The 27,854-nt window shown below is 53.2% G+C and overlaps 9 protein-coding genes across 9 annotated transcripts; 7 read left to right on the top strand and 2 right to left on the bottom strand.

Annotated features, from left to right (window-relative positions):
• Positions 1-78: 78 nt before the first annotated feature.
• QC764_207870 (NRPS protein) lies at positions 79-8,341 on the top strand. Its single transcript, XM_062944505.1, has 2 exons — positions 79-5,701; positions 5,757-8,341. Exons 1-2 carry the CDS (start codon positions 232-234, stop codon positions 8,051-8,053), a joined length of 7,767 nt encoding a protein of 2,588 aa, XP_062803335.1. The 5' UTR covers positions 79-231; the 3' UTR covers positions 8,054-8,341.
• Positions 8,342-8,679: 338 nt separating this feature from the next.
• QC764_207860 (uncharacterized protein) lies at positions 8,680-10,807 on the top strand (the record flags this gene model as incomplete). Its single annotated transcript, XM_062944504.1, has 5 exons — positions 8,680-9,387; positions 9,443-9,960; positions 10,022-10,343; positions 10,399-10,541; positions 10,622-10,807. Exons 1-5 carry the CDS (start codon positions 8,847-8,849, stop codon positions 10,805-10,807), a joined length of 1,710 nt encoding a protein of 569 aa, XP_062803334.1. The 5' UTR covers positions 8,680-8,846.
• An 865-nt stretch (positions 10,808-11,672) lies between these two features.
• Positions 11,673-16,028, top strand: QC764_207850 (uncharacterized protein; the record flags this gene model as incomplete). Its single annotated transcript, XM_062944503.1, has 2 exons — positions 11,673-13,156; positions 13,210-16,028. 2 exons carry the CDS (start codon positions 11,673-11,675, stop codon positions 15,812-15,814), a joined length of 4,089 nt encoding a protein of 1,362 aa, XP_062803333.1. The 3' UTR covers positions 15,815-16,028.
• QC764_207840 (uncharacterized protein) lies at positions 16,000-18,389 on the bottom strand. Its single transcript, XM_062944502.1, has 3 exons — positions 16,662-18,389; positions 16,530-16,604; positions 16,000-16,194 (listed from the first exon to the last, which is right to left on the bottom strand). Exons 1-3 carry the CDS (start codon positions 17,386-17,388, stop codon positions 16,100-16,102), a joined length of 897 nt encoding a protein of 298 aa, XP_062803332.1. The 5' UTR covers positions 17,389-18,389; the 3' UTR covers positions 16,000-16,099.
• On the top strand, positions 18,250-19,918 carry GTR1 (GTP-binding protein gtr1; the record flags this gene model as incomplete). The annotated part of the gene is made up of 2 exons (XM_062944501.1): positions 18,250-18,828; positions 18,889-19,918. Exons 1-2 carry the CDS (start codon positions 18,620-18,622, stop codon positions 19,916-19,918), a joined length of 1,239 nt encoding a protein of 412 aa, XP_062803331.1. The 5' UTR covers positions 18,250-18,619.
• An 85-nt stretch (positions 19,919-20,003) lies between these two features.
• SHP1 (protein phosphatase regulator) lies at positions 20,004-22,857 on the bottom strand. Its single transcript, XM_062944500.1, has 3 exons — positions 21,624-22,857; positions 21,134-21,561; positions 20,004-21,069 (listed from the first exon to the last, which is right to left on the bottom strand). Exons 1-3 carry the CDS (start codon positions 21,690-21,692, stop codon positions 20,328-20,330), a joined length of 1,239 nt encoding a protein of 412 aa, XP_062803329.1. The 5' UTR covers positions 21,693-22,857; the 3' UTR covers positions 20,004-20,327.
• Positions 22,363-22,810, top strand: QC764_207810 (uncharacterized protein; the record flags this gene model as incomplete). Its single annotated transcript, XM_062944499.1, has 2 exons — positions 22,363-22,635; positions 22,706-22,810. 2 exons carry the CDS (start codon positions 22,363-22,365, stop codon positions 22,808-22,810), a joined length of 378 nt encoding a protein of 125 aa, XP_062803330.1.
• A 339-nt stretch (positions 22,858-23,196) lies between the features above and the next one.
• Positions 23,197-24,918, top strand: QC764_207800 (uncharacterized protein; the record flags this gene model as incomplete). The annotated part of the gene is made up of 3 exons (XM_062944498.1): positions 23,197-23,418; positions 23,532-24,347; positions 24,433-24,918. 3 exons carry the CDS (start codon positions 23,197-23,199, stop codon positions 24,916-24,918), a joined length of 1,524 nt encoding a protein of 507 aa, XP_062803328.1.
• Positions 24,919-25,867: 949 nt separating this feature from the next.
• QC764_207790 (uncharacterized protein) lies at positions 25,868-27,549 on the top strand (the record flags this gene model as incomplete). Its single annotated transcript, XM_062944497.1, has 4 exons — positions 25,868-26,047; positions 26,099-26,250; positions 26,302-26,849; positions 26,902-27,549. The coding sequence occupies 3 exons, from the start codon at positions 25,868-25,870 to the stop codon at positions 26,480-26,482; spliced, it is 513 nt and encodes a 170-aa protein (XP_062803327.1). The 3' UTR covers positions 26,483-26,849; positions 26,902-27,549.
• Positions 27,550-27,854: the final 305 nt, after the last annotated feature.

Genomic DNA, 27,854 nt, shown 5'->3' with positions numbered 1-27,854 from the left:
GGAAGAGTCTGAGGGATCTGTTCCTCGGTAAGGGGACCTGGGGCACCTGTAAGTCTCCAGAAGTATGGAAGGCGGCCAGCCCTAGATGAGAAATAAAATGCATATAAGCATATAAACTCAAGCATCTGGGCTCTCATACCTCTTTTTGTTCCGCATCCACACCCAACCGTTCTTCTTTCTCCTGCCTTCTTTCTATGGAGCTCATGTGATAACTCGCCCTGTTCAATCAGTATGCGCTATCACCGAGGAGAAACTCAACTTTCTTTTCAGGAGACCCCACCCTCGTCGACAACACCGTCCACCATGGGCGTGATCGATACTTCAGTCGAACATGGCTGGCTGGACATCCCCAAACAGCCTCATGTGACGGCCAAGTCGATCAACCGAACCATGTCGCTCCACGTCACATACAAGCAAGTCGCCAGAGCTCTTTCCACTTTGCGTGGCATCGGTGCCGACAGTCAAGCTGGTGGTAACTGGGCGCCTGACAACGAGATTGAATCCGAGATCCCTTGCACTCCTATTCAACAAGGACTGCTGCTGAAGGATCCGGAAGCGGCAAAGAGAGCTTCCATCATCCGTCTGGACCTCTCCACCGACATCGTCAAGAGCTTCGACCAGCTCCACGAGGCATGGCATGCCCTCGCCTTGCAGCACCACATGCTGCGGGCAACGGTTGCGGAAGACAAGACCGGTGACGGCTTCGTGCTGCGCATCTTCAAGCAGCCGAGGAACATTCAGGGCTCCTCCGATGCCAACCTCCAACATATCCACTCCTTCGGTCTCCAAGGGCCCGCGATGCCGGTCGTCGAATGGGCCAGTGCCGGACCCCATGTCTCTCTCTGCCTGCCGCAACTGGTCGCTGATAGCACATCACTGGGACACCTCTGGAGAGATTTCTTATGCTTCTTGTCTGGTGGGGTCCCAGCACCCAGGCTGCTCTTTCCACATTATCTAAGGCTTGCCAGGGGAAGAGCAAGCCAAAAGTCGGCCGAGTTCTGGGCCGACACTCTGCAGTCCCTTCCCGACCTGGTCCTCCACTCCTTCCCCCTGGAGCGATCCGGCACCTTCCAGAACACTGCCGCGGCAAGCTCCGTTGCCATCAGCGGGTCGTCGCTCCGAAGATGTGCGAAACAACTGGGTGTTTCGGAACACGCCGTCGTGTATGCTGCTCTGGGTCTGGTGCTGGAGCGACATTGTAACCTGGGCAGCGAGGTTCACGATATTGCTTTTGTTGCCGAGGGGAGAGACAGAACTATCGAGGGCCATGGCTCTGTTATTGGCTATGCCGATCAGGAATATCCATTGAAGCTCCATGTGAAGCCTGAGCTCACTGCAGCTGCATTGATCAAGGAGGCTGACCGTCTCAACACGTTGTCGGCAACACATGCCTTCTTCGCCACTCCCGAACTCATGGATGCCGTTTCTGCGAGCAGTTTCAAGGTGTCTGTTGTTGTTGTTGGAGATGACGAAGTCTTGACGCCCTACTCTGGCAACAGCCACCATCCTGTGACTATCGCGGTACAAATTAGCCATGCCATATCCATTTCTGCACAACACGACGCATCCATCCCGCCAGAGAAGATGACGGTGGTTCTTGACCATCTCGTGATGGCTCTGTCAGAAATGGTCAGGCATCCCAACTTCAGCCTTGGTGAGATCGACATCATATCTCCAGAAGAACTGGATCTCATGCTTGAGATGGGCAAGCCTCTTACTCGGCCCGTATACGACAACGTCCACAAGCTCTTCGAACGGCAGGTGCGCCTGACACCAAATGCCCCAGCTCTCCAATTCGAAGGCGACCGTCCTCTGTCCTATGATGAGCTGAATCGCATCAGCAATCGGGTCGCCAGACAGCTGCCTGTAGGCAGGGGCTCCTTTGTTCCAGTTTGTCTGCAGAGATCAGCAAGCCTCATCATCTCCCTCGTGGCCATTCTCAAGACAGGAGCGGCCTATGTGACCATGGATCCTGACACACCTCAGGACAGGAATAACTTCATTGTGGAAGATGTCGGTGCCCAGGTTGTCATTGTTGACAGAAACACAGCCGGCCGGTTCCCAGGTCGTGAGGTAATAATCGATCAACTCATCGCGGAGTCTGCCCGGGCTGACGATACAAACCTGGACCGTGGTTGCGAACCTGACGACCCAGTTTACGTTATCTACACATCCGGGTCGACAGGGAAGCCAAAGGGCGTTCTTCATATTCATTCTTCAGCAACTTCCGGCCTTGCAGCCTTCCCAACACTGCCTGATCTTCGCCAACTCCTGTTCCACAACCCTGTCTTCTCGGCGGCCCAGCGTTCGGTATGGTCTACTCTGAAGCAGGGCGGCTGCCTGTGTCTGGCCAGCAAGGACAACCTCACCGTCCACATTGGGCGCACCATCAACCAAATGCAGATCAATGTGATAGATGTAACGCCTTCAACTGCCCTCCTCCTCACCCCCGGCACCGTCCCGTGTCTCAAGCGCATGACAGTTGCTGGCGAACTGATCAATCCGGCACTGATTCCAACTTGGGTTCACGAACTCGAGCTACTGAACGCTTATGGTCTGAGTGAAAATACCCAGGTGAACTGGAGGCGAGAGATGGTCCTTGGCCAAAACCCTCAAAATATCGGCCGGCCAAGCGATACCACCACCTCGTTCGTACTCGTCCCCGGCACAACACGCCTTAGCCCGCTCCTCGTCCCGGGAGAGCTCTGTCTAGGTGGCCACCAACTTGCACTTTACTATATCAACCGCCCAGAAAAGACGGCTGAGGCTTTTATCGACAACCCCTTTGGTCCCGGTCGTCTGTACCGGACAGGGGACATGGTAGTCGCCCACGAGGACGGGTCGATCGAGATGGTCGGCAGAATTGACTTTCAGGTGAAAATCAACGGACAGCGTGTCGAGCCTGGGGATTCCAACACAATCTTACAGACCCACCCGGATGTCACGAACTCCAGCGTGGTCGCCGCCGAGGTCGCCGGCCGCAAAGCACTCGTGGCTGCCATTGTTGCGAAGAGGCCAGCTTTGGAATGGCCGCGCTTGCGAAGCGAACTCAAGGATCTCCTGGCTCAGCATATTCCCAGTTACATGATGCCAACCTACTGGCTGTTGAGGCAGGAGCTCCCCCTAAACGTGAATGGAAAGGTCGACATCCCGCAGCTCACCAAGGACGTCCAGCGTCTTGAAAGGGCCACTCTTCTACGTTCCTCTACAGATCATCATCTGGACCATCACCATGACACGAACGGCGCCCCCTCAGAAGACGAAACCCTTAGCCACCTCCCATCCCATACCCGCCGGCTTTGCGAAATTTTTGCCGATATTCTGAAGCTTCCTGCATCACGCATCGCCAACAGTAACAACACCTTCCAAGAACTTGGAGGCTCATCTCTGGATGCTATCCATGTTTCTACCAAGGCCTATCATGACGACATCCAAATCTCAGTTGGCGACATACTTCGACTTCCTCTGCATGCGCTGCTCAACCACGCGAAGCAATCACAGAACAACACCCACTCGGACGTCCCGCGACTGTCACTGCTGCCACGAAACACCAGGATAAGCAAGATGGACGACGTAGAAGATGCTTACCCGACTACCTCGTTACAGGATACCTTCTTGGCCGACGCACTGCAGGGCAAATCAACCTATGTTTATCGCCGTTACTATCGGCTGCAGGGCATATCGGCCCAGCAGGTCCGACTGACCTTGGAGGGCCTCATTCCACGCCTGCCTTTGCTCAGGACAACGTTTGTACCGCACAAGACATCCTTCCTCCAAGTCATCAGGAAGATGGCCGTCCCTTTATCGTGGGAAGACCTTCCTCTCACAACGGCCCATGAGTATTCAGAGCTCCAGAAGAGATCCATGCAACTGGGTGGCAACTTTGTGCAGTTCGCCAGCCTGAAGGATGACATCTTGGCTGTCACCATGCACCACGCCCTGTTCGATCACTGGTCCAACAACTTTCTGATCGACGACTTGTCAGCCGCGCTCAGTGGAAAGCAGCTTCCACAACGGCCAGGTTATGCCAACTTTGTGCGTGAGGTCTTGAAGCTGCAGCAAGAGGAGCACCAACAGCTCGCGGCGTTTTGGCAGAAGAGGCTGGATGGCGTCCCATCAACCATTCTCGGGCAGACGACCGGCCAGGCAGTCGTGGTGAACACAGTCATCGCCCATGATGTTCAGGCCACTGCAGCATCACACAAAGTCTCTGTTGGCTCCCTCATTTATGCGGCATGGGCCGTTGTGCTCTCCATGCACACGTCAAAGAACGACATACTTTTTGGCGTGACGCTGTCAGGCCGTGACATGCCCGTAGAGGGAATTCTCGACATACCTGGGCCTACGATTGCGACGGTCCCCTTCCGTGTCCAGCTAGACTCCGAGACGTCTCTGATCGATCTCGCCAGGGCCATACAAGACGACATCTGGGACACCGCGCCAAAGGCTCAGTTCGGCTTGCGCAACATCCTGAGAGAGGCCAACCTAAGCTCCGATCACTACGATACCCTGGCTAATGTGCTTATCAAGGACAGCGAGGTCGCAGAGTCCTTGAGCCAAGACGGTCCCATTGTGCGCTCTGAGCCCTACGAGCCAAACTTTGTCGGCGACACGACGATGCTCGAAGCAGAGGCAACGACGAGCGGTCACCTGAGATTGCGTCTCCTTTCCCATTTGCCGCGCAACAAAGCCTCCTTCTTACTTGGCAATGTTGCCGAGACGATCAAGGCCTTTCTTGAAGAGCCCCAAATCCTTACCGGTCATATCATCGCCACCTCAACAGAAGAAGTCGAGTTCCTGGACTCTCTGTCTAGGGTCCGTCCCACAGAGCCTGGCCTAACCGCCTTGACTTTGGTCAATCGAATGATCGCGCAGTATCCTGAAAAGATGGCTCTGCAGGGCTTGTCTTCCGACCTGAAGCACAAGACCGCGATGTCCTACAGACAGTTCGACAACGCCGTGGTCAACTTAGCGCGGCATCTTGTAGCCAAAGGCGTCAGGACCGGCGATATTATTCCCATATGCATGCGCAAGTCTATCAACACTCTTGTTGCCGTTTTCGGTGTCCTCAAAGCCGGTGCTGCCTTCACTCCACTCGATCCCAAGAACCCCCGAGACAGAAATGAGTTCATTGCGCGGGACGTTGGGGCTACCATCGCCATCACGGATAGCGTGCACGCTGAGGTGTTTGACTCGTTTGCTGGCGACGTGATCAACCTTGACATAGTGGACACAACCCGCCATGTGAACAGGCCATCTGATCTGCCCGAGCCTTCTATGAATGATCTGGCCTATGTCATCTACACAAGCGGCTCGACTGGCCTGCCTAAGGGTGTGCAGGTGCACCACGGCGCCGTCGGGGCATCGGCTGAAGGCATGATTGAGGCTTGTGGTATCGACAGCCGCTGGCATGTTCTCTGGTTCCTCAACTATGTTTTCGACGCATCCTACTTCGATGTCTTCACCGTCCTCGGTTCTGGCGGTATCATCTCCATTACGGACCAGGACACATTGATGCAGGATCTTGCAGCTTGTGTCAATGCTGTTGGGGCTGAGCAGTTGATGATCACGCCCACCATCTCCAAGCTTATCTCCCCTGAAAGGGTGCCAACTCTGACGACATTGCTTGTTTGTGGTGAGCCCATCACACCCGAGATTGCGAGTGTCTGGGCGACTCGGATGGATGTGTACAATGGCTATGGTATGTTGCTTTCTCTTCACCACTGCAAGTAGCTCCTTATTCTAACAGCAAGTAGGCCCAACGGAAGCTACGATACTCATGACTGTTTCCAAAGTTTTGCCCAACGGCAATCTGAAGAGCATCGGTCGCCCGTTGAAAGCTGTGCACGCGTCTATCCTGCACCCAGAGTTGCTAGTTCCCGTCCCGCATGGGACTGTTGGCGAACTTTGCGTCAGCGGAGACCAGGTTGCAATTGGGTATCTGAACCGCCCAGACATCACGGCCAAGTCCTTTTTGACTGCAGAGGATGGTTCGGTTCTCTACCGCACCGGCGACTACGCTCGCTGGCTACCGAATGGAGAGATTGAGTGCTTGGGCCGGAGAGACAACCAAGTCAAGCTGAACGGCTTTCGCATCGAGCTCGGCGAGATCGAAAACACCATCTTGAGCCAGGCTGCTGATGTGGTGCAGTTGTGTGTTGTTGGAGTGGCGGAAGTTCAGCGCAAGAAGCAGATCGTGGTGTACTTTGTGCCCGTTGAGAAGCCAGACAAGGAAGCCGAGAGCAGTGGCATCTATTCGACTGCCGTCGTCGATCCCGCCGTGATCCTTGATCGACTCCATTCTCTGGCTCACTACATGATGCCCAAGGTCTTGCTCCCCTTCAAGGGTTTCCCTCTCCTCCCGTCAGGCAAGATTAACAGAAAGCTGCTTGCTCAGCTTGCTGAAGGTTTGGACCCCAAGGCACTAGCCGGTTACTCGACGACAATGCCCACGACCAATGGGCAACTCATTGACGACTCAGAGTTGACCGAACAAGAGAAGACGCTCCGTGATGCTTGGGCGGAGTTATTCGACGTCGAACCAGAGAGTATCAGCCTGAGTGCACTCTTCTACAACTACGGTGGTGATTCTATCGCTGCTATCAATCTCGCCAGCATGCTCCGTCAGCAAGGCTTCTCTCTGTCCGTCAACGATGTTGTCACCTATCCTTCTCTCCAGGAGCAAGCTCAGCGCGTCAAGCCAATTGTGGCGGACTTGACACTCGATCAGGGGGTGGAGCTTGAAGTGAAGCAAGTGGTTCGAGACAGGCTGCGAGCTTCTGGCCTGTCGGATGATGATGTGGAAGACATCTACCACTGCGGCCCGGGTCAGGTGGAGTTCCTGACACAGGGTCACAGCGAAGAGCAGTTTTGGATGTTGATGACAGTGCGGCGTCTTCCAGTTGGTTTCAACCTCGAGCGGTGGATCAACCTGACAGAAAAGCTCACGCAGGCTAACCAGATTTTGCGCGCCATGTACATGAAGCAAGATGAATCAGACCCTCTAAGTTGGGTGCAGATTATCTTGAGGAAGCCCATCTTGGACTTGGAAGTGGTTGACTGTCCGACCCCTGATGGCGAGGAGAAGGAGAGACTTGTTCGCAGACACTGGGACCAACGATTCTCCGTTGGCCGCCCGTTTGTGCGCTACCTTGTACTCCGATACCCTGACGGCACGATGGACTTAGTCACCAAACTCGACCACGCCATGTATGACGGGACTTTGCTCCGCATCTTCGACGACCAATTCGCCGCCTTACGCGATGGTCATCCCATGCCCGTCTCGCCTACTTCGTTCAAGACATTTGCGGAGTATACCAACCTGCCGAGCCTTCGGGAGCCAATGCTCAACTTTTGGAAGTCGACCCTCTCCGGCAATAGGTTCTCCTTCCCCGCGCACATTCCCGACCCCAAGGTTAGTGGTGTCGTTGTCGCCAAGACCGGTCTCCCTGTCAATGCCTACGCGCAGTCTGCCGGCGTGACGGCCAGCATTGTCTTCCAGGCTGCTTACACTCTCCTCCTTGCTCGCCTCTCCAAGTCCTCCTCCCCAGATGTGACGTACGACTATCTCTTGACCGGTCGAAACGTTGACCTTGACGACCCCCAGCTTATCCCGGGGACATGCGCCAACTTTTTGCCCTTCCGCGCGCAGATGGAGAACTCAACAGGCGTGCAAACATTGCTGAAGGAGACGCAATCTGGGTTCTGGGCCATGACGGAGAACGGGTCTGTTTCACTGGGGGACATCTACAAGCATGCCGAGGCGGAGCGAGCCAAGACGCTGTTTTTGTTCCAGCCGTTTGAACCCGCGCCGGGAGAGCAGGATCACATGAGGTGGATCGTCATGGCTATGAGCAAGGTGACGATGTATGTGAATTATGCGATCATGTTTGAGGTTTTTAGGGATGGGAATGGGGGGCATAGGCTCAAGATGGGGTATGATGGACGGTTGTTTGGGAAGGAAGAGGCGGAACGGGTGCTGGAGGGGTATTTGGGGATTGTGGGAGATATCATTGAGGGGGGCAAGGGGGTGGTGGGGGAGTTTCTTGGTTAAGGATTAGGATGTTTTGCTGGTTGTAGGTTGGATTTGTATATCGTAGGTTTGATTGGTCCTTGGATATTGACTTCGGTTTTCTACTTTTACCTATTACAATAAATAGTGCATTCTTTTACGACGATCTTTTCTTGTTTGGCTGGTGGTGTGTGAAGTGTTGGCAGTCCGTCTTCAATGCAGACATATTTGATCTGCGATTGTGTCCTAGTTGTCGAGTGTGAAATCGCAGGAGAGCTCCGATGATCCTAACGGAGGCCAACTGACCGCTGATTATTGAACAATGCTGCGCCGGCTCGAGGAGTATCCCACCACAACCAACGACGTTAACAAAGAAGGAAGTTTTGAGAATCGCACCATACCGCCCCATTCTGATGCCAGTGTCAGAATACCTAATAGTTCCTGCTCTACTGTCAACGATCACTTCATGACAAAGCGTGATGCCGTCATGGTGCTGAACCAAGAGATACTTCTCCATATTCAGCTCTTCATGCCCGTGAACCTCTTGTTATGCATGTTAGAGAGAGGGGGTCGTGGGGGTTTGTCCGAGACCGGCTGCGAGTTATTAATATTTACATGAGGTATGATCTCGATGAACACCCACACATAAATGTAGGTAGCATCCAAATGCAATTAGAATGCAGGTATCCCCCGGCGTGACTCAACTCTGCGGAAAGGGAGGTTGTTGTAATCGCTTTATCGCATGTATGCATATATCGAGACAACTGACCCTACCCTTGCTCGCACACCATCGCCATGCTGCGTTTGAAAATCTTGGCTCCTCTTGCTCTTTTTCATGATCACGGCGCCAGAATATTTTCTCTCCAAGGCGACAGAATTGTTCAGTCTCAGAGGCTGCTTCCCACTTGACATCACGACAGCGAGAATGACGTCATCAGATATAGAGAGGCACGACACGGACGACAATGAGCTCCTCAACAGCATCAGAGACGACCAACCCCTCCTTCGTGCCCCAGACGAGGAAACATGGTCGCCCCCTCGGGGGTTCCTCTGGATACAAGTCGCCATCATGTCGAATGTTTTCCTGTACGGATTCGACGGCACCATCACCGCAGCGACCTACGCCATCATCAGCTCCGAATTTGATGCGGCGAACAATGCCTCCTGGCTTACCACGTCGTATCTCCTTACCAGCACTGCGTTCCAGCCGTTGTACGGAAGGGTTTCTGACATCTTTGGCCGCCGCGTGTGCTTCTTCATCTCGACTGTGACTTTTGCATTGGGATGTCTTGGTTGTGGGGTTGCTGGGAATGTGGTGCTGCTTAATTGTATGAGGGCTTTGACTGGGTTTGGGGGTGGTGGGTTGATGACTATGGGTACGTGTGTATAATGTTTGAGGGACGGAAGAAGTTGGACTGACGTGTAGAAAAGCCACCATTGTCAACTCGGATATGATCCCGTTCCGCAAACGGGGTATGTACCAGGCTCTTCAGAACGGCATGTTTGGATTTGGAGCTATTTGTGGTGCTTCTTTTGGTGGAACTATTGCCGATGGTATTGGTTGGAGATGGTGCTTCTTGCTGCAAGTGCCCATCTCTACTTTTGCTCTTGTTGTTGGTGCCTTGGTAATCAAGAACCCCGAAGGAGGGTTTGACTTGGGTCAGGGGGTTCGAGATATCTGGACCAAGGTGGATTTTTCGGGCGCACTGCTGCTGGTTTTGGCCATCTCTATTCAGCTTGTTGGTCTGAGTCTTGGGGGGAATGAGCTGCCATGGGGGAGTCCGTGGGTCATTGCCTCCTTGGTGGGTAGTGCCGTTTTCTTCGTCTTATTTCTGGTGGTGGAATCGAGGACTCGGGCCATCCCCATCATTCCGCTGCGTCTGATCAAGGGCAAATTCCCTTTGCTGGTGGAATTTGCCAATATCTGTGTTGGGTTGTCAGCCTACGCGGTACGTTGATGACCACGAGAGGCACCTAGACCTAACGTTTTGCTGACATCCTCATCAACAGTACCTCTTCAACCTTCCACTATTCTTTCAAGTTGTGTTGCTGGACTCGGCTACGGCTGCCGGTGCTCGGCTCGCCATCCCATCCCTCGCCACGCCTATTGGCGGCTTGATAGCCGGTGTTGTCATGTCAAGATGGGGCAAGCTCCTCACTCTGGTACGCACTGGAGCGTTCCTCATGGTTATAGGAAACGCCTTGGTGACCTCACTCGGTTTTGAGGATTCAGCTTGGAAGTACTACGTGTACATTTTCCCGGCAAATTTGGGTCAAGGCATTGTTTACCCAGGCATTCTGTTTACCTCTTTAGCTACCTTCGATCATGCCGGTAAGTGTCGCCTCGCTGAAAGCTGTGAATTGGGTTACTTACTGCCAAATCACAGACCATGCCGTTTCAGCCTCGACGGTGTACTTGATCCGATCGCTAGGAACAGTCTATGGAGTGGCAGTGACATCTGCAATCCTCCAAACCACGCTCAGCATTCGGTTACCCGATGCTTTGGGCGAGATACCAGATAAATGGAGAGTACTTTGCCCCTGTTTTGCGACTTTGAGGAGAGAAGGACTGAGGGGAATATGCAGAGAGCTGACATGTGATATTGCTAGATTGTCGAAGAGATCCGTCATTCGGTGTCGGCCATCCGAGACCTGCCGCCCGACATCCAACTCAAGGCACGACATGTCTACTTTGAAGGCCTTCGATACTCGTTTGCGACATCTACTGCGGTGGCAGTCGCGGCTGTGTGCGCTGCCCTCCTGGCCAAGGGATCGAATCTTAGGAGCACGACATAAGCAGCTTTGTTCGACGACTTGGGGGCCGAAGTGGTGGTGGGGTGGTGAGCTTGGATGTTGTGTGCATGGTTACCATTTCCGGTCACAGAACGTTGCAGCTGCTGCAGTGCAGTGCATTATCCAATCAATCTTTTCGGAGCTGTTTGTGTGTAGCAGGAAAGAGCCAGGCAGTGCTCATGATGGTAGATTTGAACATGTGACATCACCATTTCTTTCCCCACAACCATGTCCCCACCAGCATCGAGCTTCTCCAGAGCCTCACCTCGGTGCATCTAATGTCTGTCATTTGATCTTCATGCACGCGTTGCAGCCTCGACTTATCGCGCGTCATTTAGCGTCATGTATTCCTTTACTCCTCTTGGGGGGCTCGGCTTGACACGTCGACAACTCGACATTCAATAAACGACCTGAAACACATCAACAGCGCTTCCCGACGGTTTGAGTGGTGCTTGGGCTGACAGGTGCCTGCTTCAGGAGGTGTGCATCACCCACTGAGGTTCAACTGGTTGGTCAGGATGGTGCGGCGCAGCTCATGTTCCTGGCGGCTAATGCGCGTAGGGGAAGCACCGCAGCCAACCAAACATCACCACTGCCGCTCCACCTGGGACACGTCAATCGTCCGCTTGCATGGCACATCCCCTGGTGCTGCATATCGAACAGCTTCATTCCACACTGCCGGGTCGAACAGAAGCTCTCGGCATGTCGCGAGCCTCGTGGTTGGCTTGTCGGACACCATGGACGAACCCATACATAGCTATGCGCGTGCCACCGCCGGCTCTCATTCCCGCCTGCTTTGGGTCTCTCGTTCAATTTAACATGTCCAAACTGCTCACACCTCCAATACTAGCTGGCACCTGCCGTAGAAATGGCCGGTAGTGAGAACAAACAGGCAACTCAGCTCCTCCAGGCTCAGCGAGCCCAGATCCGTGACGAACAAACATTCGGCTGGCTCCGAAACCGATTTTCATCTCAGGCTGGCACAGAGTTCAGCCACCGCGAGATCAACAAGGTCTTGACCGAGGTGGTAGAGTCAGATGGGTCGCTAGGGGTTGTCAAGGCTTTGCTCTCCCTTGGTGCCGACGTCAACTTTGTCCGCCGCCGAAACTCAACCACATGGACCAAGATTGCTCAACGACATCAGAACAATGAGCGGAGTGATATCCTTCTCCGCGCCACCATCAAATGCCGACCGGAAACAGTCCATGTTCTCGCAGCCCATGCCGACCAGCAGAATCTCGACAGTGTCCTCCATCACGCGATAGCCAGGGGCAACTTGGCGATTATCCGTACACTGTTGGATCACGGAGCAAGCCCTGTTTACCTACACGATGATTTTCAGGGCGCCGTTTTCCGCGACAACGTGGATCTCATCGAGGTTCTCCTCTCGGGACATCATCTGCCGTGCCTGGCCTGCCGGTCGACTGGACTTCGACTGGCGGTAGCAAATGGCTCGGTCGATGTCATACGTCTTTTGCTGAACCACTGGGCAGACGTCAACTATGGTGATGGTATCGCACTTATCCGCGCTGTGGAGGATTCTCGACCAGATCTCGTGGCGGCATTGATCTCTGGACCAGTGAAGGCCTCGCCACGAACTCTAGACACAGCTGTCAATAAGGCAACCAACAACCTTGACACCTTTGGCTATGAGATGGTAGGAATGTGCTTGGCAGCCGGTGCGGCTGGTCCAGCGACGACACACCTGATCACGGACGGCTTAATCGAGACCATAAGACGGCGGGATGTTCAGCTCCTGGAAACCATCATCCGACACAGACGAATCCCCGAAGAGTACGAAGGTTTTGCGTTGGTGGAAACAATCCGGACTGGTCAAGTGGACGTTTTGGCCATGCTTCTTGGGCTGGACCCCTCCTCGCAGAGTCTTACGATTGCAGTTTCGCAGGCCGTGAAAGTCAACGACAACGATGAGCGATACGGGATTATTGAACGTCTGATTGATGCGGGAGCCCAAGGTCCCTGTGTGGCAGAAGCGCTGATCAGCATTGTCCATTGTCTGGTTTCTGACTCTAAGCGTGGCGATAGCGCTGCGAGGGACAGGGACCTGTGTCTATTTAATCTGATCCTGTATGACGGAAAGGCCGATGTCAACCATCGAAAGGGCGAGGCTTTGCAAGTCGCTGTACGATCCTCATGTGAGGATATCGCAGAACAAATTGTGGACCGAGAGCCATCACCGGAGGCACTTGGTGCCGCGCTTGGCTGGGCGATGGGTACTGAGGACAAGGATCAGAAACGCCGTCTGGTTGAACTACTGGTTCGCCACCCTATCGACGAAGTTGCCAGTGGGAAAGCGTTGGTGGAAGTGTTCAAGAACGACTTTGGCAATACGTAAGTTGTGACAGCAGTTCCCTGTTGATGAAGCGTGACTAACATCAGCCTAGGGAGTTGATACAACTACTTCTCACACGTGCATCGGTAAACTACAACAATGGAGAGGTCTTTATTTACGCAATCCGAAGCTTTCGCCCCGAGACCTTTCACTTGGTTCTAGGTCAAGGTATCAGTTACAAGGCCTTGTTCACGCTACTCATGGAGGCGCTCCGTGCCCCAAGAACGGATAGGAGGGCGTTGTTGGGTGAGGTCATGAGTCGGCTTCAGCTTGATCATCTCAATATGGCGCTCAAACATGTGGTTTTGGAACCAAAACCGGATTTGGCACTCGCTAAAACGCTACTTGACTCTGGGGCAGAGCCAACTCATGACAATGGCGTGTGTATCAAGAACGCGGCTTGTAATCTTGAACGTGACCTGTTGCATCTATTGGCAGGGTACGCTGGGAAGGTTCCGGAGCTTTTTACACAGGCCTTTGCCGCTATTCTCAGCCGAGGCAAGCAGTGGATTGCGTTTGAACATGTCGACACTATCAGAATTATTTTGAAACATGGCGCTTCCCCCCAGATTGCCAGCAGGGCGATGATGGACGTGGTGGACCAGCTCGCTTGTAACAATGATCAAGCTACTTTGTCAAGGGCCTTTCTGGACAGTCTCTTTGCCGCGGGAGCCGACGTAAACTGCGAAAACGGAAAGGCTGTTGGCACGGCGGCATCAAGGGGCGACCCTCTCCTCCTCGATTACTTGTTGAAGCAAAAAGCCGATGCAACTTCCGCAACACTGGCTCTTTCTGCCGCCATTATGGCTCACCACTCTGAGTCTGTTCTTCTCCAAATTCTCAACGTCATGGCTCAACCAGGTTTGCCTACCGACTTCAATCATTCCCTTCCCGGCATGCCGCACCCCCCGATCATTCTCATTCTCAAGTCTTATGGAGACTCGGTTGCGATTGTCCATCGTCTGGTGAGGGCTGGATGTCGTCTAGAGTCTACTGTTTGGGCCGTTTGTGACACAGAAAAGGATGCTCAGGCCGAGGTTGAGCCTGTCACTGTGCTGATGTGGGCACTGTTGCAAAAGGATGAGATGATTAGCAAAGATGTTATTGAAGCTCTCATCTGCCATGGATGTAAGTATCTCGCCTCTTGTGACAACAAAGACATTCTAACGGAATTAGCCGATCTTTCATACACCACCCCGGTCTCGAAAACGACGCCCTTTCTCGTGGCTGTCAAATCTGGGAGAGTTGATGTTGTGGAGATGCTCCTCAGCTACGGGGCCAAGGTCAGCGTGAAGGATAACCTTGGTCGGTCGTCGCTCTTCTTCGCGTCTCGCGCAGGGGACATCGATATGATGAAGACGCTGCTTCAACATAACCCTTCTGTTAATGACGGGAGTCTCCATGAGGCGGCTCGCAACTTTCACCCTGAAGCGATGAAGTTGCTTCTCGATGCTGGTCACGATGCCAATTATCGTTCCACGAAGCATGGCGGCCGAACTGCACTGGGCGAGGTTGCTCTCAAGGCAACAACGCCGCATGACATTGCCCTTGCGGATGAAAGTCTTGACATTCTCGCCTCTGTCGATGCCAGCCCTCTGCTCAAGGTGCGCGGCAAAACTGTCATATTCCTCGCCCTGGATAATCAGAACAACGAGGCCATCACGCGAGTTCTGCTCGATCGACTGCTTTACAAGACCCTCAACAGTCACGAGAATACGTTCCAGGAGGGCATCTATCACTATTCTCCGACGATGTACATCATGAAAGGGATCCTCCTTGGCCCGCGCTCGCCGGCCTTGGTACAAATGCTTCAGGACCACGGTGTTGAGGACAGGTTCTATGCCACCATCGAAGAGACGCAGCCAGCTGATGCTGTTGGCCTCCCAGAAGAGATTCGCGATTATGAGCGGGAGCGACGAGCCTGGGAGCAGCGCAATCGTCGTGTGGAGGAAAGTCACGGTAATGAGCTGAGACGGGTGACGGAAAAGGCGACGGTGCACGCCCAGATTGAGGAGCAAAAGCACAGCCGCAGCGTGCGATACAAAGAGGAACACTCCCAACAGGGGCGCAAGGAACGCAGCTTGAACCACCAGCAGGCAACTTTCCTCAAGGCAGATCGACATCAGAACGACTCGCAGATCAAGATCAGTGAGGCGAATGTTCAATCGGGGGTCCGATGGCAGAAACATAACGATAATCTCGCCATGGCGGACCAGAAACGGAGTGCGTCTTTGGCTCATCGCCAACGGGCCCATGTGCAGCATATTGAAGAGCGCAGACAGAAGAACACTGTCGCGCTAGAGCACAAGGAGCTGAGACATGCAAAGAGTTTGGCGCAGATGCAGGATTTGCATAGGCAGAGGTGGGAGGAGAAGGAAAACTTTAACTATCAACAGTTGCAGTTTCAGAGTCAGAGGAAGTTGCAGGAGGCGGAGTTTAGGCAGAGGCAGAGGGAGGCGAACTTGAATGCGTATGCGGTGAGGAATCAGATTGATGGGGAGGGGGCCAGGGGGAGGCATGAGTTGAAGATGACGGAGTTGAGGACACAGAGGGGGAATATTATTGGGCAGGTTAACTTGGAGGAGTTGAGGAGGTGGAAGCAGGAGGGGGGGATGGCTGGGCAGGTACAGGGACAGGCACAGAGGTTGTTGGCGTAGTCTCCTGAAAGGGGTTATTGTCGCTGTTTATGGGAGCGTCTTAAGATCTTGTGTTTTGCGGGCGCAAAGGGTACAGTCAGAAGGTGGAATAGGTCTTACGACTGTAACGTAGCGTTTGCATTTTATGATTATGAATTACGAATATTTAGTTTAGTACAATTCTGAGAAAAGAATTGTTCATCTTTTTGAAATACCAATATTTATTACCACCAAACCATCTCAAATTTTGTGTTAACTACATGTCCAATTTCGCTGGCCCTAACCTGATGCCCCACCAATATCTCCTCACCAAGTGACGGTGAATGTCCGCGTGAAGACCATTGTCCCCTCTGGCTTCGCCGTGACGGTTTTTGTGCCACAAGCAGAGGTAGTAGGTACCGCTAATAAGATTTCGAAAGAGTGTTAGTCAATGTCTCAAACAGAGGAAAAGAAAAGATTACCGGATCAAAGCTTACATATGAAAGAGGAAAGAAAGCGTCAAAGCCATAAAGACTGAAGGAAAGGAGACTATGATAGACATCCCAGAGTTCTTGTTGAACCACTCTGGGAAATCCCTCCCTGGCTTCCAGTCGCCGATGGAGGGGACGTAGCTTGAGTCTGGATCACTTAGAAAGAAAAGAAGAGAATAAGAAAGGGAGAGTTGGCTTCAACTCTTTTGACGGTAGGAAGCAGAATCGGGGGGTTGGTGAGATGGTGGAGAGAGATGTTGACTTACCTCCTGAGTTGGGCTGAGATGGCCTAGTCGGATCAGTTGTGCTAGAGCCAGGCGAATCCCCTGCTGGCGGCGAGTCTGGGTTCTGGTTAGCACCTCCGTTTCCACTATCGGTACCGCCGCCCTGGGTATTACCACTGCCTTCTCCCGCACCTGAGTCCGCCCCCCGATTCACCGTCCCACAATCCCCCACCGGGCTCGCAAAATTCCCTTCCCCACCCCTAGCAACATCATCCCCCGGGTTGGGAAACTCGACGTCGAATCTCTCGACCGTGGTACACCCGTTCCCAATATTTGCCTTGAACACCTCTGGCTTCTTGGCCCATCCGCCTTTTCCGCCTGACCCGGGTGTGATGTCGACAACGGCGCAGTTCATGTACATCTCCCTATTCCCAATCTGGTTGAACCAGGTCCACGCAAAGACCGCTTTCTTTGTTGCCGGAACGTCAGCTGGGATGCTGAACTGGTAGTTCCCTTTGAGTGGGCAGCCGCCTTCGTAGCTGCGAAGGACTTTGAACGATTTACCACCGTCGATGGAGAGGGAGGCCTGGCAGGAACCGCCGTTGTGGGAGGCGCCGCCGTCCAGGGTGAAGGATTGGCTGGAACCAGCCGCCCAAGTTTCGACGGGGTTGCCTTGTGGGGAGACGGAGTAGAGGTCGAAATTTGGGCCGCAGGGGTAGGTTAGGCCGGATGGGGAGAGGGGGTCCTTCAGGTTGTAATCGATATCGGAAGAGCGGAGGTTAGGGTTGCTTGATGAGCCGAGGGGTGGTGGTGAGGAGATCATCATGTGGGCTGAGATCTGAAGGGCAAAGAGGAGGAAGAGGAGGCTGGTGAGGCCTGGGTAGAGGAGCTGGGGCATCATGGTGTTTGATGGAGGGTGGATGTTTGTTGGTGAAAGTGTGGAGAGGTAGGTTTGAGTATCTCCAGAGAATGTTTGTGAGTAGATTGCCGGTTAGGTTCGAAGTTGAGTCGTTAATATTGCTCGTATATCGACACTGGTAAGAGGAAGAGGAAGAGAAGAGGCCGTTGAAGATGAGAAATCGTTTATATAGTTGCGGCAGACAAACAGAGCCAAATTGTTGCAGTGAATCGGCGTGTTGGTGGAACTGGTAATTCACTGCAAAGTCGCCGACACCCAAGAGACACAAACAACGTGAAAGCTAGTGCTATTTACTGGAGTCGGTGTTGCGGGGTGAATATCTTCAGTTCAACGGAAGGTTCGATTGCATACAAGACTAGGTTGCCTTTATGCTCTGTCCCATCACTCCAGTTGAAACAGAATGACAGCAATGCATATCACGGGAACCAACACGGTGACTGAAAGCTTGACTCCAGGTCTGTATTTGAAACCATTTGATTTTCGCCATCCTGGCAACTGGCATGTCCAAGTGAGGAGGCTGAGTTGAAAGAATGGCATGAAAGGAGCAAAGGGGGCAGGTTGCTTAGCAACACCTGGAATGCTCATTCACACTGCTTGGTCTAGACTCTACCAGCTTTGTCGAGCAGGCAAGAAGTGAGTAGATCAAGATGCTCGTAAAAAGATCGAAAGACGATTCAGATGGTGAAGACAGTTGAGACATGAAAAACCTACTTGGACAGTACCTGGACAGCTGCCTGCTTGAATGGTCGACTGATGCCAGAGTGTGGCTTTGCCTGATCCAAAACAGCTGGTCATTTCATTCACCCTTTTCATGGAGTACCTGACATTAGCTCAAAGAGTCAAATATGATACAGGCTCCGAGTTCACTCCCATGAGACAAGTGAAGGCTGAAGAATCGCAACGTCGTGAAGCTAAGCAAAAGTAAGCAGTGACGTATTTCGTCACGTGAGGCTAAGCTCCCGTCGTTGATCCACACCACCAAACCCCTTACAGTTAGCTCAGTTGCACTGATGACCCCTGTCGGCCCGCTCCCCAGGTGGATCCTCAATCAGCTCCCGTACCCAGCCGCTCATCCATGCCTGCTCTCACAAACAACCACTTCACTCATCGCGACCGCTTCAATCATTCACATTATCTCAATTAGTCAGGGCTGGACTTGTTCAGCAACCCATACACAAATATTACACATGAGGTAGCACACCCAACAAATACAATGTCAGGCCTGGAGACGACAACAGGGGGCGGTGGCACCGCGGGGGTGACAGATGGCTCATCAGGGGGAGGGGGAATTCCAAAAACACAAACTCAACTCAAAAAAGTCAAGAAGCAAAAGGTCCTCCTCATGGGCAAAAGCGGCTCCGGAAAATCCAGTATGAGAAGCATCATCTTCTCCAATTACCTCGCCCGCGATACCCGCCGATTGTATGTTCTCTTCCCCCCTGTCACTCTCACCCAAGACATGAATTACTGACCCAAAGATAGAGGCGCAACAATAGACATCGACCTCTCCCACGTCAAATTCCTCGGCAACCTCACCCTCAACCTCTGGGACTGCGGCGGGCAAGAAGCCTTTATGGAAAACTACCTTTCCCAGCAGCGCGCCCACGTCTTCTCCAACGTCGGCGTCCTCATCTACATCTTCGACATTGAATCCCGAGACGTAGAGCGCGACCTCGCAACCTACGTCAACATCATCTCGGCACTGGTCCAATACTCCCGCGAAGCCCAAATCTTTGTCCTAATCCACAAAATGGACCTCATCCCCCCCCAAATGAGAGAAGAAGTCTTCGTCCAACGAGCCGCCCTCGTCCGGAAAAAAACCTCGGAGGCGGTCGCGATAATCAGAAAAGGCTCCCTCGCCCAACACTCCCCCTCCCCAACCGCCCTCACCCCTACCCACCCAGCCGACGACCTCGAGCCAGAAATGCAGCTCTTTGCAACCTCCATCTGGGACCAGTCCCTCTACAAGGCCTGGGCGTCCATCATCCACGACCTCGTCCCGAACCTGGCCGTCATCGAAGCCCAGCTCGCCTCGCTCGGTGTCGCCATCGAAGCCGACGAGATCCTCCTGTTCGAGCGGACTTCGTTTCTTGTCGTGTCAAAGTGGGCCTCCCACGAGGGGGATAAGAACCCCTACGGCGACCGCTTCGAGCGCATGTCGAATATCCTCAAGTCGTGGAAGCACACCTGCAGCAAGTTCACGGGCACGCCGCGCAACGCCGAGCAGTTCTCCGAGTTTGAGTACAAGATGGGGAGCCACTTTAGCATGTTTGTCACCAAGTTTACCGCCAACACGTACATCTTGGTGTGTATGCCGCCGGGGGAGGCGAGGTTCAACAGCGCAAAGTTGAATGTGACGGCAGCAAGGTCGTGGTTCAGGTTTTTGGATGGGCCAGGCCCGGGGGCGGCTGCTCCCGCTGCTGCTGTTCCCGCTGCTGCTGTTCCGGGTGGGGGGCCGGTACAGCAGAGTCCGTATAGGGCTGTTGCGGGGAGTTATTACCCAGGAGCGTGAGAGCATGGGATGGGTCATCCAAACAGTTGAGGAAAAGGCATTTTCAGTGATGGAAAAACTATTTAGTGTTTTTTTTTTTTGGTGTTGTATTTCTGGTGGTGGAAAAGAGAAAGCCCGTGCAAACATCACGGGTTGGGATAGTACCACAGCAGCGGCGTCAAAGGTGTTCAAAATGGTTGGGCAAATAAACACAAGGCAGCATGTAATTATGAGCAGGTTTTACTTTTTTATTTCATCCTTCCCCTGCTGAAAAGACCAGCCGGTCTCAAAGCTGGACACAGCGCTCGGGACGAAAAACCGACAGATACACTGTTGTCCATCGCTTGGTCTAGTGCCGCCAAACCATCAAAACGCCGATACTATGAAGCCAAACTGTTCCTGGCGCTTGTCATCAATGCTGGAAATAGGCCTATTTCCACTTGACGACAGCAGCACCACCCTTCTTAAACTCGGGCATGTCACCCAACACCAAGCCCTTGTCTTCGTGGTCCTTGTTGGGGAATGTGGTGGAGAGAACCCACGGACGGGCTGAAAGCGAGGAAGACGAGCGTCCAATGAAGTTGTAGACATCGCCGACTGTCTGCGTGGGGTTGAATCGGGCTGGCATGCGGGTTCCGTCGGGAAGCTGAATGCGCAGCATCAAGGTCGGCTGCGACTCATCCACTCCGGTGCTCAGGGCCTGGCTGGCCTGAGGCTGTGTCGTAGTTGCGGCCGGAGGGGAGAGGGTTGGTGTTACCTCACCGGGCACAGGGCTACCCAATCGACGGCCCTCACCGCCGAAGGGTCGGTAGATCTTGGGCAGAGGGCGGTAGTTCTCGTCGTGTTGTTGGAGCTTGACATCGACCCGTTGGTCCATGCGGACATTCATGAGATGGATTGGCGCCCGTCCATTGCGGATCATATCCAAGTCGCTCCTGTTCTGAGGGTCGTCAAAACGACGAAGCTCCCCATCATCAATGCTAAAGCCGTCACGCCAGATATGGAGAATCCGTTCCTGCGCAGGCCCTTCGGGAACGGCCCCAGCAGCTCTGGAGCTAGGAATAGTGCGACTCTCTACGCCATCTCCGCCCAATGTCTGACCAGAGCCACTGAAGCGACTCGATGAGGGGCCTGCAGCGGGGGAAGATGCGGGATTACTCTCGGTGGCATTGCTGTTTGAGAAAGAAGTTAGCAATTAGATCTGGCGACCCAACGACAGAGAGTGGCAACACTTACGCTCTGGCTTTGGCAACGATATCGTTGATCAATTTTCTCGGATCGCTGGACCGCTGAGCAGGATCTTGAACAGCAAGTCCCGACTTCTCGCCGCCTGCGAACAAATCCCTGGGTCCCCGGCGGTTGTCGTCATCGCTCTCGTCATCGTCGTCATCGTCGTCTTCTTGGTTACGACCGCCGCCTATGGAGCTCAGAGTCGCGAGGCCGCGACGCTTGACGGGCTTCTTTGAGGTCGAAGAGGATGTACCAGCATACTCAGGTGCCGGTCGGCCATCCAATGTTCGTGGACCGGTGTACTCGGCGTCGGTAGTGGTGGCAGTGGCGGCGCCGGTGGAAGAGGGGCCTTGCTCGTTTTCGTCAAGATCGCCGTAGAAGGCGGCGGCGGCGGTATTGACATCCCAATTGGTCGCTGTCAAGTATTCTGTGGCCTAGAAAGCATTGAACATTAGGATCTTGCTACGAGGTATGCCGTGTTGAGAATATCACATACTTGGTCGGCCGAGGCGCCTGTCAAGTCGCAGAAGTTGCTGATCAGCGTGTCATGGTCTTGATCCGCCATGATGAACGTGATTTGGTTGAATGCGTGATATGGATGGATTGAAATAAGCAGACAGCTATCGTCCCTTGGAAAGTCGGAGTCGATGAAATCAGAAGTTGTTGTGTCGTTGATACAGCTCGGAAAGCTTATTAGTTTGACATTCTGGGGAAGTTGGAGAATGGATGGCCATCAGGCAGCTCAAGGCCGACGTGACGAACGACGCACGGCCAGGCGTCTGATTGCCCCGCCATCCGCCATCCAGGTTGCTTGACCCCGCCGACGTCCAAGGTAGGTACTCAGCTGTCAACCACAGTTGCCTAGCTCCATGATGAAAAATGGGCCCTCAAACCGACCAAATGTCTGGTATAGAAGCGATTTACTTGCTTTATATTGCTTCTATAAGAAACTGTTTCCAAACTGAGCATCTTGTACCCGAGAAAGAAAGCTTGAACACCTACGGTCGACACCTCATACATCAGCCAAGCCGGATTATCTGGGCCCCGACCACCGTTTCCCTAACCAAACGCAGCTAGCTCCGGCAGGCACTCCAGGCTCCCCTGTCGGCTGCCCAAGCGTTTTGCGACGTCCAGTGCTTCGCTGCATCTCCGGACGTCGGCATAGTGTTCCTGTCTCATCGTCGCCGGCAACCCAAATCTCAGCCGGATTCACTCAACCCCAAATCCACACCAACATGGCTTCTGAAGAACCCCCAAATCCCATGGCCGAGTCCGGTGTCACGATCCGCTCCGACAGCGAGCAGTATTCCTCCCCAGAGGAGCTGTCTACGTCACCACCCTCGTCGTCGTCCCCCGCCGTCATCCTCTACCAGCCCCCCACCTTCTGGTCTATCCTCCGCGGTGCTGCCATCAACCTGTTTCTTCCTTTCGTTAATGGCATGATGCTTGGGTTTGGCGAGCTGTTTGCTCATGAGGCGGCTTTCAGGTTGGGATGGAGCAACACAAGGGTATGCTATATTTAAGCCTGATCCTGTGCTTGTTGGAAGGATATTGCTGACATGGTAATTTTTTTGATAGATATTCCCTCTTACTAGAAGACAAGCGCATCCGATTGGGCCAGGTATCGAAGCGGTCGAGAAGCCGAGGCGGAGGGAACTTGACGACCTGACGAGCTTGGAGTGATGTTGAGGGTTGTCGATTTGCTAGCAATAAAGTCATGATACACCAACACACGACAGAATTGGTTACTATCAGCTTAGAGCGCCCACCGCCTCGGTGGAGCCGATGGGCATGAACACTGGTGCTGGACAGCGTGAGAGATCCAAACTGGAACTATATGGTGACCAAACAACATATCACACTCGACTCAGGGCAAAAGGCTAGGAGGGTGCTACCGTTGAGCATTTTAAATACAGACATACGGGGACAGTCACTATAACAGCTAGTCCAAAAATCCAACAATGAAGAGTCTCAGAATCCCCATCCAACATTTCTGGCTTGTTCCCTGGAAGGGTTGATGCCTTCCAGCTTCTGCACAGTTTCTCTTAGGACATGCTCTGGCCTTGGCAATGCGCCGTCCGGTGTTGATCAATTGTGGGGTCAGTGCGACCAGGGGGGGGCACCAACCGAACCTTTGCCGCGTGCGCCAGCGAAACGTACCAAAAAAAAAAGTTACAGCGACTTTTAGAAGGCGATTCTGGAGTCTGCCTCGTTGCGGAAACCACCGAGACAAAATGCTCCCAAGTAGAGGTTTACTGAGGTCAAGCCCCTCGCTGGGCCTTGCCAGAAAGGTATACATTTTTCCAATTTCCTTTTCCTTGTTTCTTAGCAACCTCTCGACTCAATTGAGCCGTTTCCGTTTTCCTCTTCCCATATCCACCGCTAACATTTGAAACTTCCCCAGTCGTCGTCCTCCCGAATCTCAACACGACAGTTCGGCACCGCTCTGCGCAGCAATGGATCCCTTCCTCAGACTCCTCGCACCGTCCTCTCTGGGAGCAGGATAGGTGGTCCCGCTGCCTTCACAGCCGTGCGGTATGCCTCGACTCAACCGGCCGTCGCCCCAACCCCCGCCCCCGCCGCTGCCGCTGCTCCAGTGGTGGATCCGATCGCGAGCCCTTCTGTCCTGTCGGATATCGACACCACCCCCGTATCCCTCTCCGGAAGCGACCTCCTCAACATGCCTGAGCAAATCGGCTTTCTCAAGAACTTGGGTCTAGACTACGGCTTCGGCCCGACAGCCCTCATGGAATGGATCCTCGAGCACACGTACATCTACACGGGCCTCCCGTGGTGGGCGTCGATCGGTCTTGTCTCGCTTGCCATCAGGGCGGTTCTTGTCAAGCCTATGTTTACGGCTGCGGAAATGGCGCAGAAGCTGCAGGATCTGAAGAGGGATCCCAAGTATGAGCAGCTGGAGAAGGAGGTCATGTCGGCTTTTCAGGGGGGCCAGGCGGATCAGTATGCCATGTTGGATAAGAGGAATAAGATGAAGGCGATGAGACGGGCGGTGGGGTACAAGATGCTGCCTGCGAGTGTTCCGGCCTTGGTGCAGATTCCCGTGGGCTTTGGGATGTTTAGGTTGATCAGGGGAATGGCTGATTTGCCGGTGCCGTCGATGGAGACGGGGGGGGCGTTGTGGTTTAATGATTTGACCGTGTCGGATCCGTTGTTTATTTTGCCAATTGTGGGTGCTGGGTTGATGATTGCTAGTATGAGGGTATGTTGTTCCCACAGCTCTGGTTTTTTTGGGGGGGGTTTTTTTTTGTCAGATGGTGTTGAGCTAATTGTTGTGATCTATCTAGGTACCACTCCCGTACATGGCCTCTTCGCAGCAAGGAACCATGAAGATCATGACCATGGTCGCAGCGCCAATCACCCTCGGTGTGAGCATTTTCTTGCCCGCCGGTCTCCAACTCTACTTTGCGATCTCTACTTTCCTGCAGTTTGGACAGCAGTGGCTCACGTATCAGAACTGGTTCCGCAAGATAATCGGTTTGAGACCAGTGGTCTTTGGGGGCCACCATAGGACCCCTATTGGCGGAGCGTACCAGGCCCCGAGAACTCTGGATACCAAGGGGACCGTGGTGCCACAAAAGGAGACCCTTTTTGAGAGCTTGAAGTCGACCAAGGCGGCTGCGCAGCAGAAGCTTGAGCAATGGCAGGATAACTCTACTCACAAGGCTACGTTTGCCAAGGCGCAGGAGTATGAGGCGAAGAGGGCTCTGGAGGAGAAGGAAAGGCTGTTGGCGAGGAGGAATAGGAAAAGGGCGAGGGGCCAGGAGGAATGAGTCCTTCATTCTGACATGGTAACTTGTTAATACCTTTGTAAATATATCCAACGACAGCTTGTACTTTTATTGCGCCCTATCTATTGTATACTATCGGCGATATTGCTAACCTGACCAGAGGTGGGGGAGAGGGCATATGCAAAGCGCCGATCATCTTGATGGCGAGAGGTTGTGGCTGCTTGATGCAATGATCTACCAAGTGTTTCTGCATGAGTGATTGGGACGGAACCATGAAGAATCTCAAACATCGTGGGATTTGATCGGTGGATTTGGGGGTGCTGAGCACGTCATGGGGGTGATAGCTCCGCTGACACATGGCGGACAAAATAATGGACCCAGCTACACAAGATGAAGGCCTTTCACTATCTCATTAAGGCACTTCTTTTATGTTTTGGTCTCCATTTATTTGTAGACGACATGGCTGACCTTGCCGGAAACAGCTCCAACTCCCACTTGGCGGAGGTGCCAAGGCTGCTTCAGCTTTGTCTTGGCGGGGATTCTCGCTTGAAGGGAGGTTGATGAGATGAGGGGGGAACTGTGTGACTTGAGATGTTATAATTTTGGTGTTTTCCCCCGGTTTATTATTCCTGATCAGATGATTTGACACAAATTCGCCGCCGCCATACAGCGAGGAAGGATTTCATAACCGTATTTTTGTTGTTGTTGGCGGTTTTAATCGACAGTGTGTTTTTGTTCGTCCGTGCCTAAATCCGGGATTGCCTTGGTATGTTATTTTTTCGAGTCAAGTATATAAGGGGGAGGGGAGTGAGCGCTGCTATTATTTCTAGTTTTTTTTCTTTTTCATTCTCTATCATATTGCAAAGAGTAGTTTTACTCTCGTTGTTGTTGCTGTTGTTGTTTTGTCTTGATATTTTTGGTTTTCCAAGTCTGAGTTTGCTCACCTCACTTCTTCCCACCTACAGATCTTTTTCAACCACAGATAGCGACCATGTCCGCCATCCAAAAGAACGTCGAGCAGACCTCCGAGTCGTACTCTGCCTCTTTTACCCAAGGGCACTTGGCTCTGCCCCCGGCGAAGAAATATCTTGTCTTGACTTGCATGGACGCGAGAATTGACCCGGCGAGGGCGTTTGGGATTGAGCTTGGTGATGCGCATGTTATCCGCAATGTGAGTTCACTCCCTCTTTGAGACTGAACATCAGACTAAGAAAATGAAAAGGCCGGCGCCAGCGCGGTCGACGCCCTCCGCTCCATCGTCATCTCGGAGCAGCTCCTCGGCACGAACGAGATCGTCCTTGTCAAGCACACTGGCTGTGGGATGCTGACGTTCAAGAATGAGGATGCTTATGGGATTGTTGAGAAGAATCTTGGGTAGGTTTACGGATTTTAGGTGGTTGTTAGAGAGGCTAACATGTAAAACAGTGAGGAAGCCGTGGCTGAACTCACGGCCAAGAACCTTGACTTTTTGCCTTTCCCCGAGCTGGAGAAGGCGGTTGAGGACGATGTGGCTTTTCTGAAGGCGAGCAAGCTTGTGCCTGATAGCGTGACGATTAGTGGGTGGATTTATGAGGTTGAGAGTGGGAAGACGAGGAGGGTTGTTTAAATGGAGTTCTGTCGTGGGTGGTTGACGTTTGGAGTTGAGGCTGGGTAGGGATTTCGTGAGGGGTGGGAATGAAAGCAAGTTCTGTTTGCGTTTGAATTTTATTTGAATTCTGTGTGAAGCGCCTGACTGTGGCTGCACCCAGCCACAGTCACCTACCTATCAACTAACACCGGGCAGGTCGTTTGAATTTAAGATAGGGTAAAGACTGACGAGAGTACTTTTAAACGGTGCAGATTCTTTGGGATTCCTCCTTCTGCTTTGACCAGCATGCGATGCAGAACTTCCAGTGAAAAAAATTTGACGACAACAAGCGTGTCATCATGAGGATGGCAAGTCACCAAGTCCACCATATCTCTACCATCCACTGACAGCATGTGTCACCACGAAGTAGAGCGTTATGCGTCCCTGTACGAGGACTGCCAGAAAACGCGGGTAGATAGCAGCATTCCAGGGGCTGACTTTAACCCAATCGCTGTGCCTGACCCATGGGAATCACTTAACGGGACATGGAATTTGATCTGTCTCAATCCGATGGTGGCCGCGTTTGTGGAAAGAAGTGCGCTTTGTTCTGCGCTTTCTCCGTTTTGAGCCCCATCATACACGCGGGCTAGCCACCATCGTCACCCGGTTTCAGTGGCTCCCAGAGGTAGTCAGCACGAAGAACATGCGCAGACAGCTAAGGGCTGATCCAAATACTCGGGAACAGCCAGTCCGTTTCCTGCGCGTTCGACTCGAGTCTTGTAACGGGGGGCCAATTCGGGAGCTTCTGGATTAGATGCCTGATTGCAAGGCCAGTGCCCCAGGTGGATCCCCTACCTCGGGTTCTCTGATCAAATTTCAGACCCTTATGAAAGATGCGCACAAGACGAGAGTTGCGCTGGAAGTGCAATGGGTGGTTCTTTGTGCTGCACCACTGTGCGGTGCTGAGCGTGAAGTCTACAGGCCCTTTGAGAACATCGAGTGCTGCGCGCCATCCTCTGAGGGGGAGGACAAGAAGAAGGATGAGATGGAGGACGACAAAGGTTGGGACGAAGATTTGGACGATATCTATCTGTATGGTTAGGACGATTCGGATTAGGTTCACAACGATGCTAAGGAAGATTATGGCGAGGGACATTCTGAGGGTCATGAAGAGGGATACCGCACGGGATGCGAAGATGGCAAGCGGGAGGCTGTCGACAGGCATCAAGATTAAGAACATGATCAGGAGTGCCAGAAACCAGCCGAGAACTCTGGCAACGAGGACGAATGTTCTGGTCAGGGAGGGCTCACTGATGAGGTATACGACGGCTGCGGTGATTGTTGGATACCTACCCTACCTTTGTGGTTCACCGTCGACAAATTTGGTGTCATCTCACATTAGTTGGGTACC

The sequence above is a fragment of the Podospora pseudoanserina genome, chromosome 2, assembly GCF_035222485.1.
Source record: "Podospora pseudoanserina strain CBS 124.78 chromosome 2, whole genome shotgun sequence".
In the NCBI taxonomy this organism is placed as follows: Eukaryota; Fungi; Ascomycota; class Sordariomycetes; order Sordariales; family Podosporaceae; genus Podospora; species Podospora pseudoanserina.
This window is presented reverse-complemented; position numbering and strand designations above follow the sequence as displayed.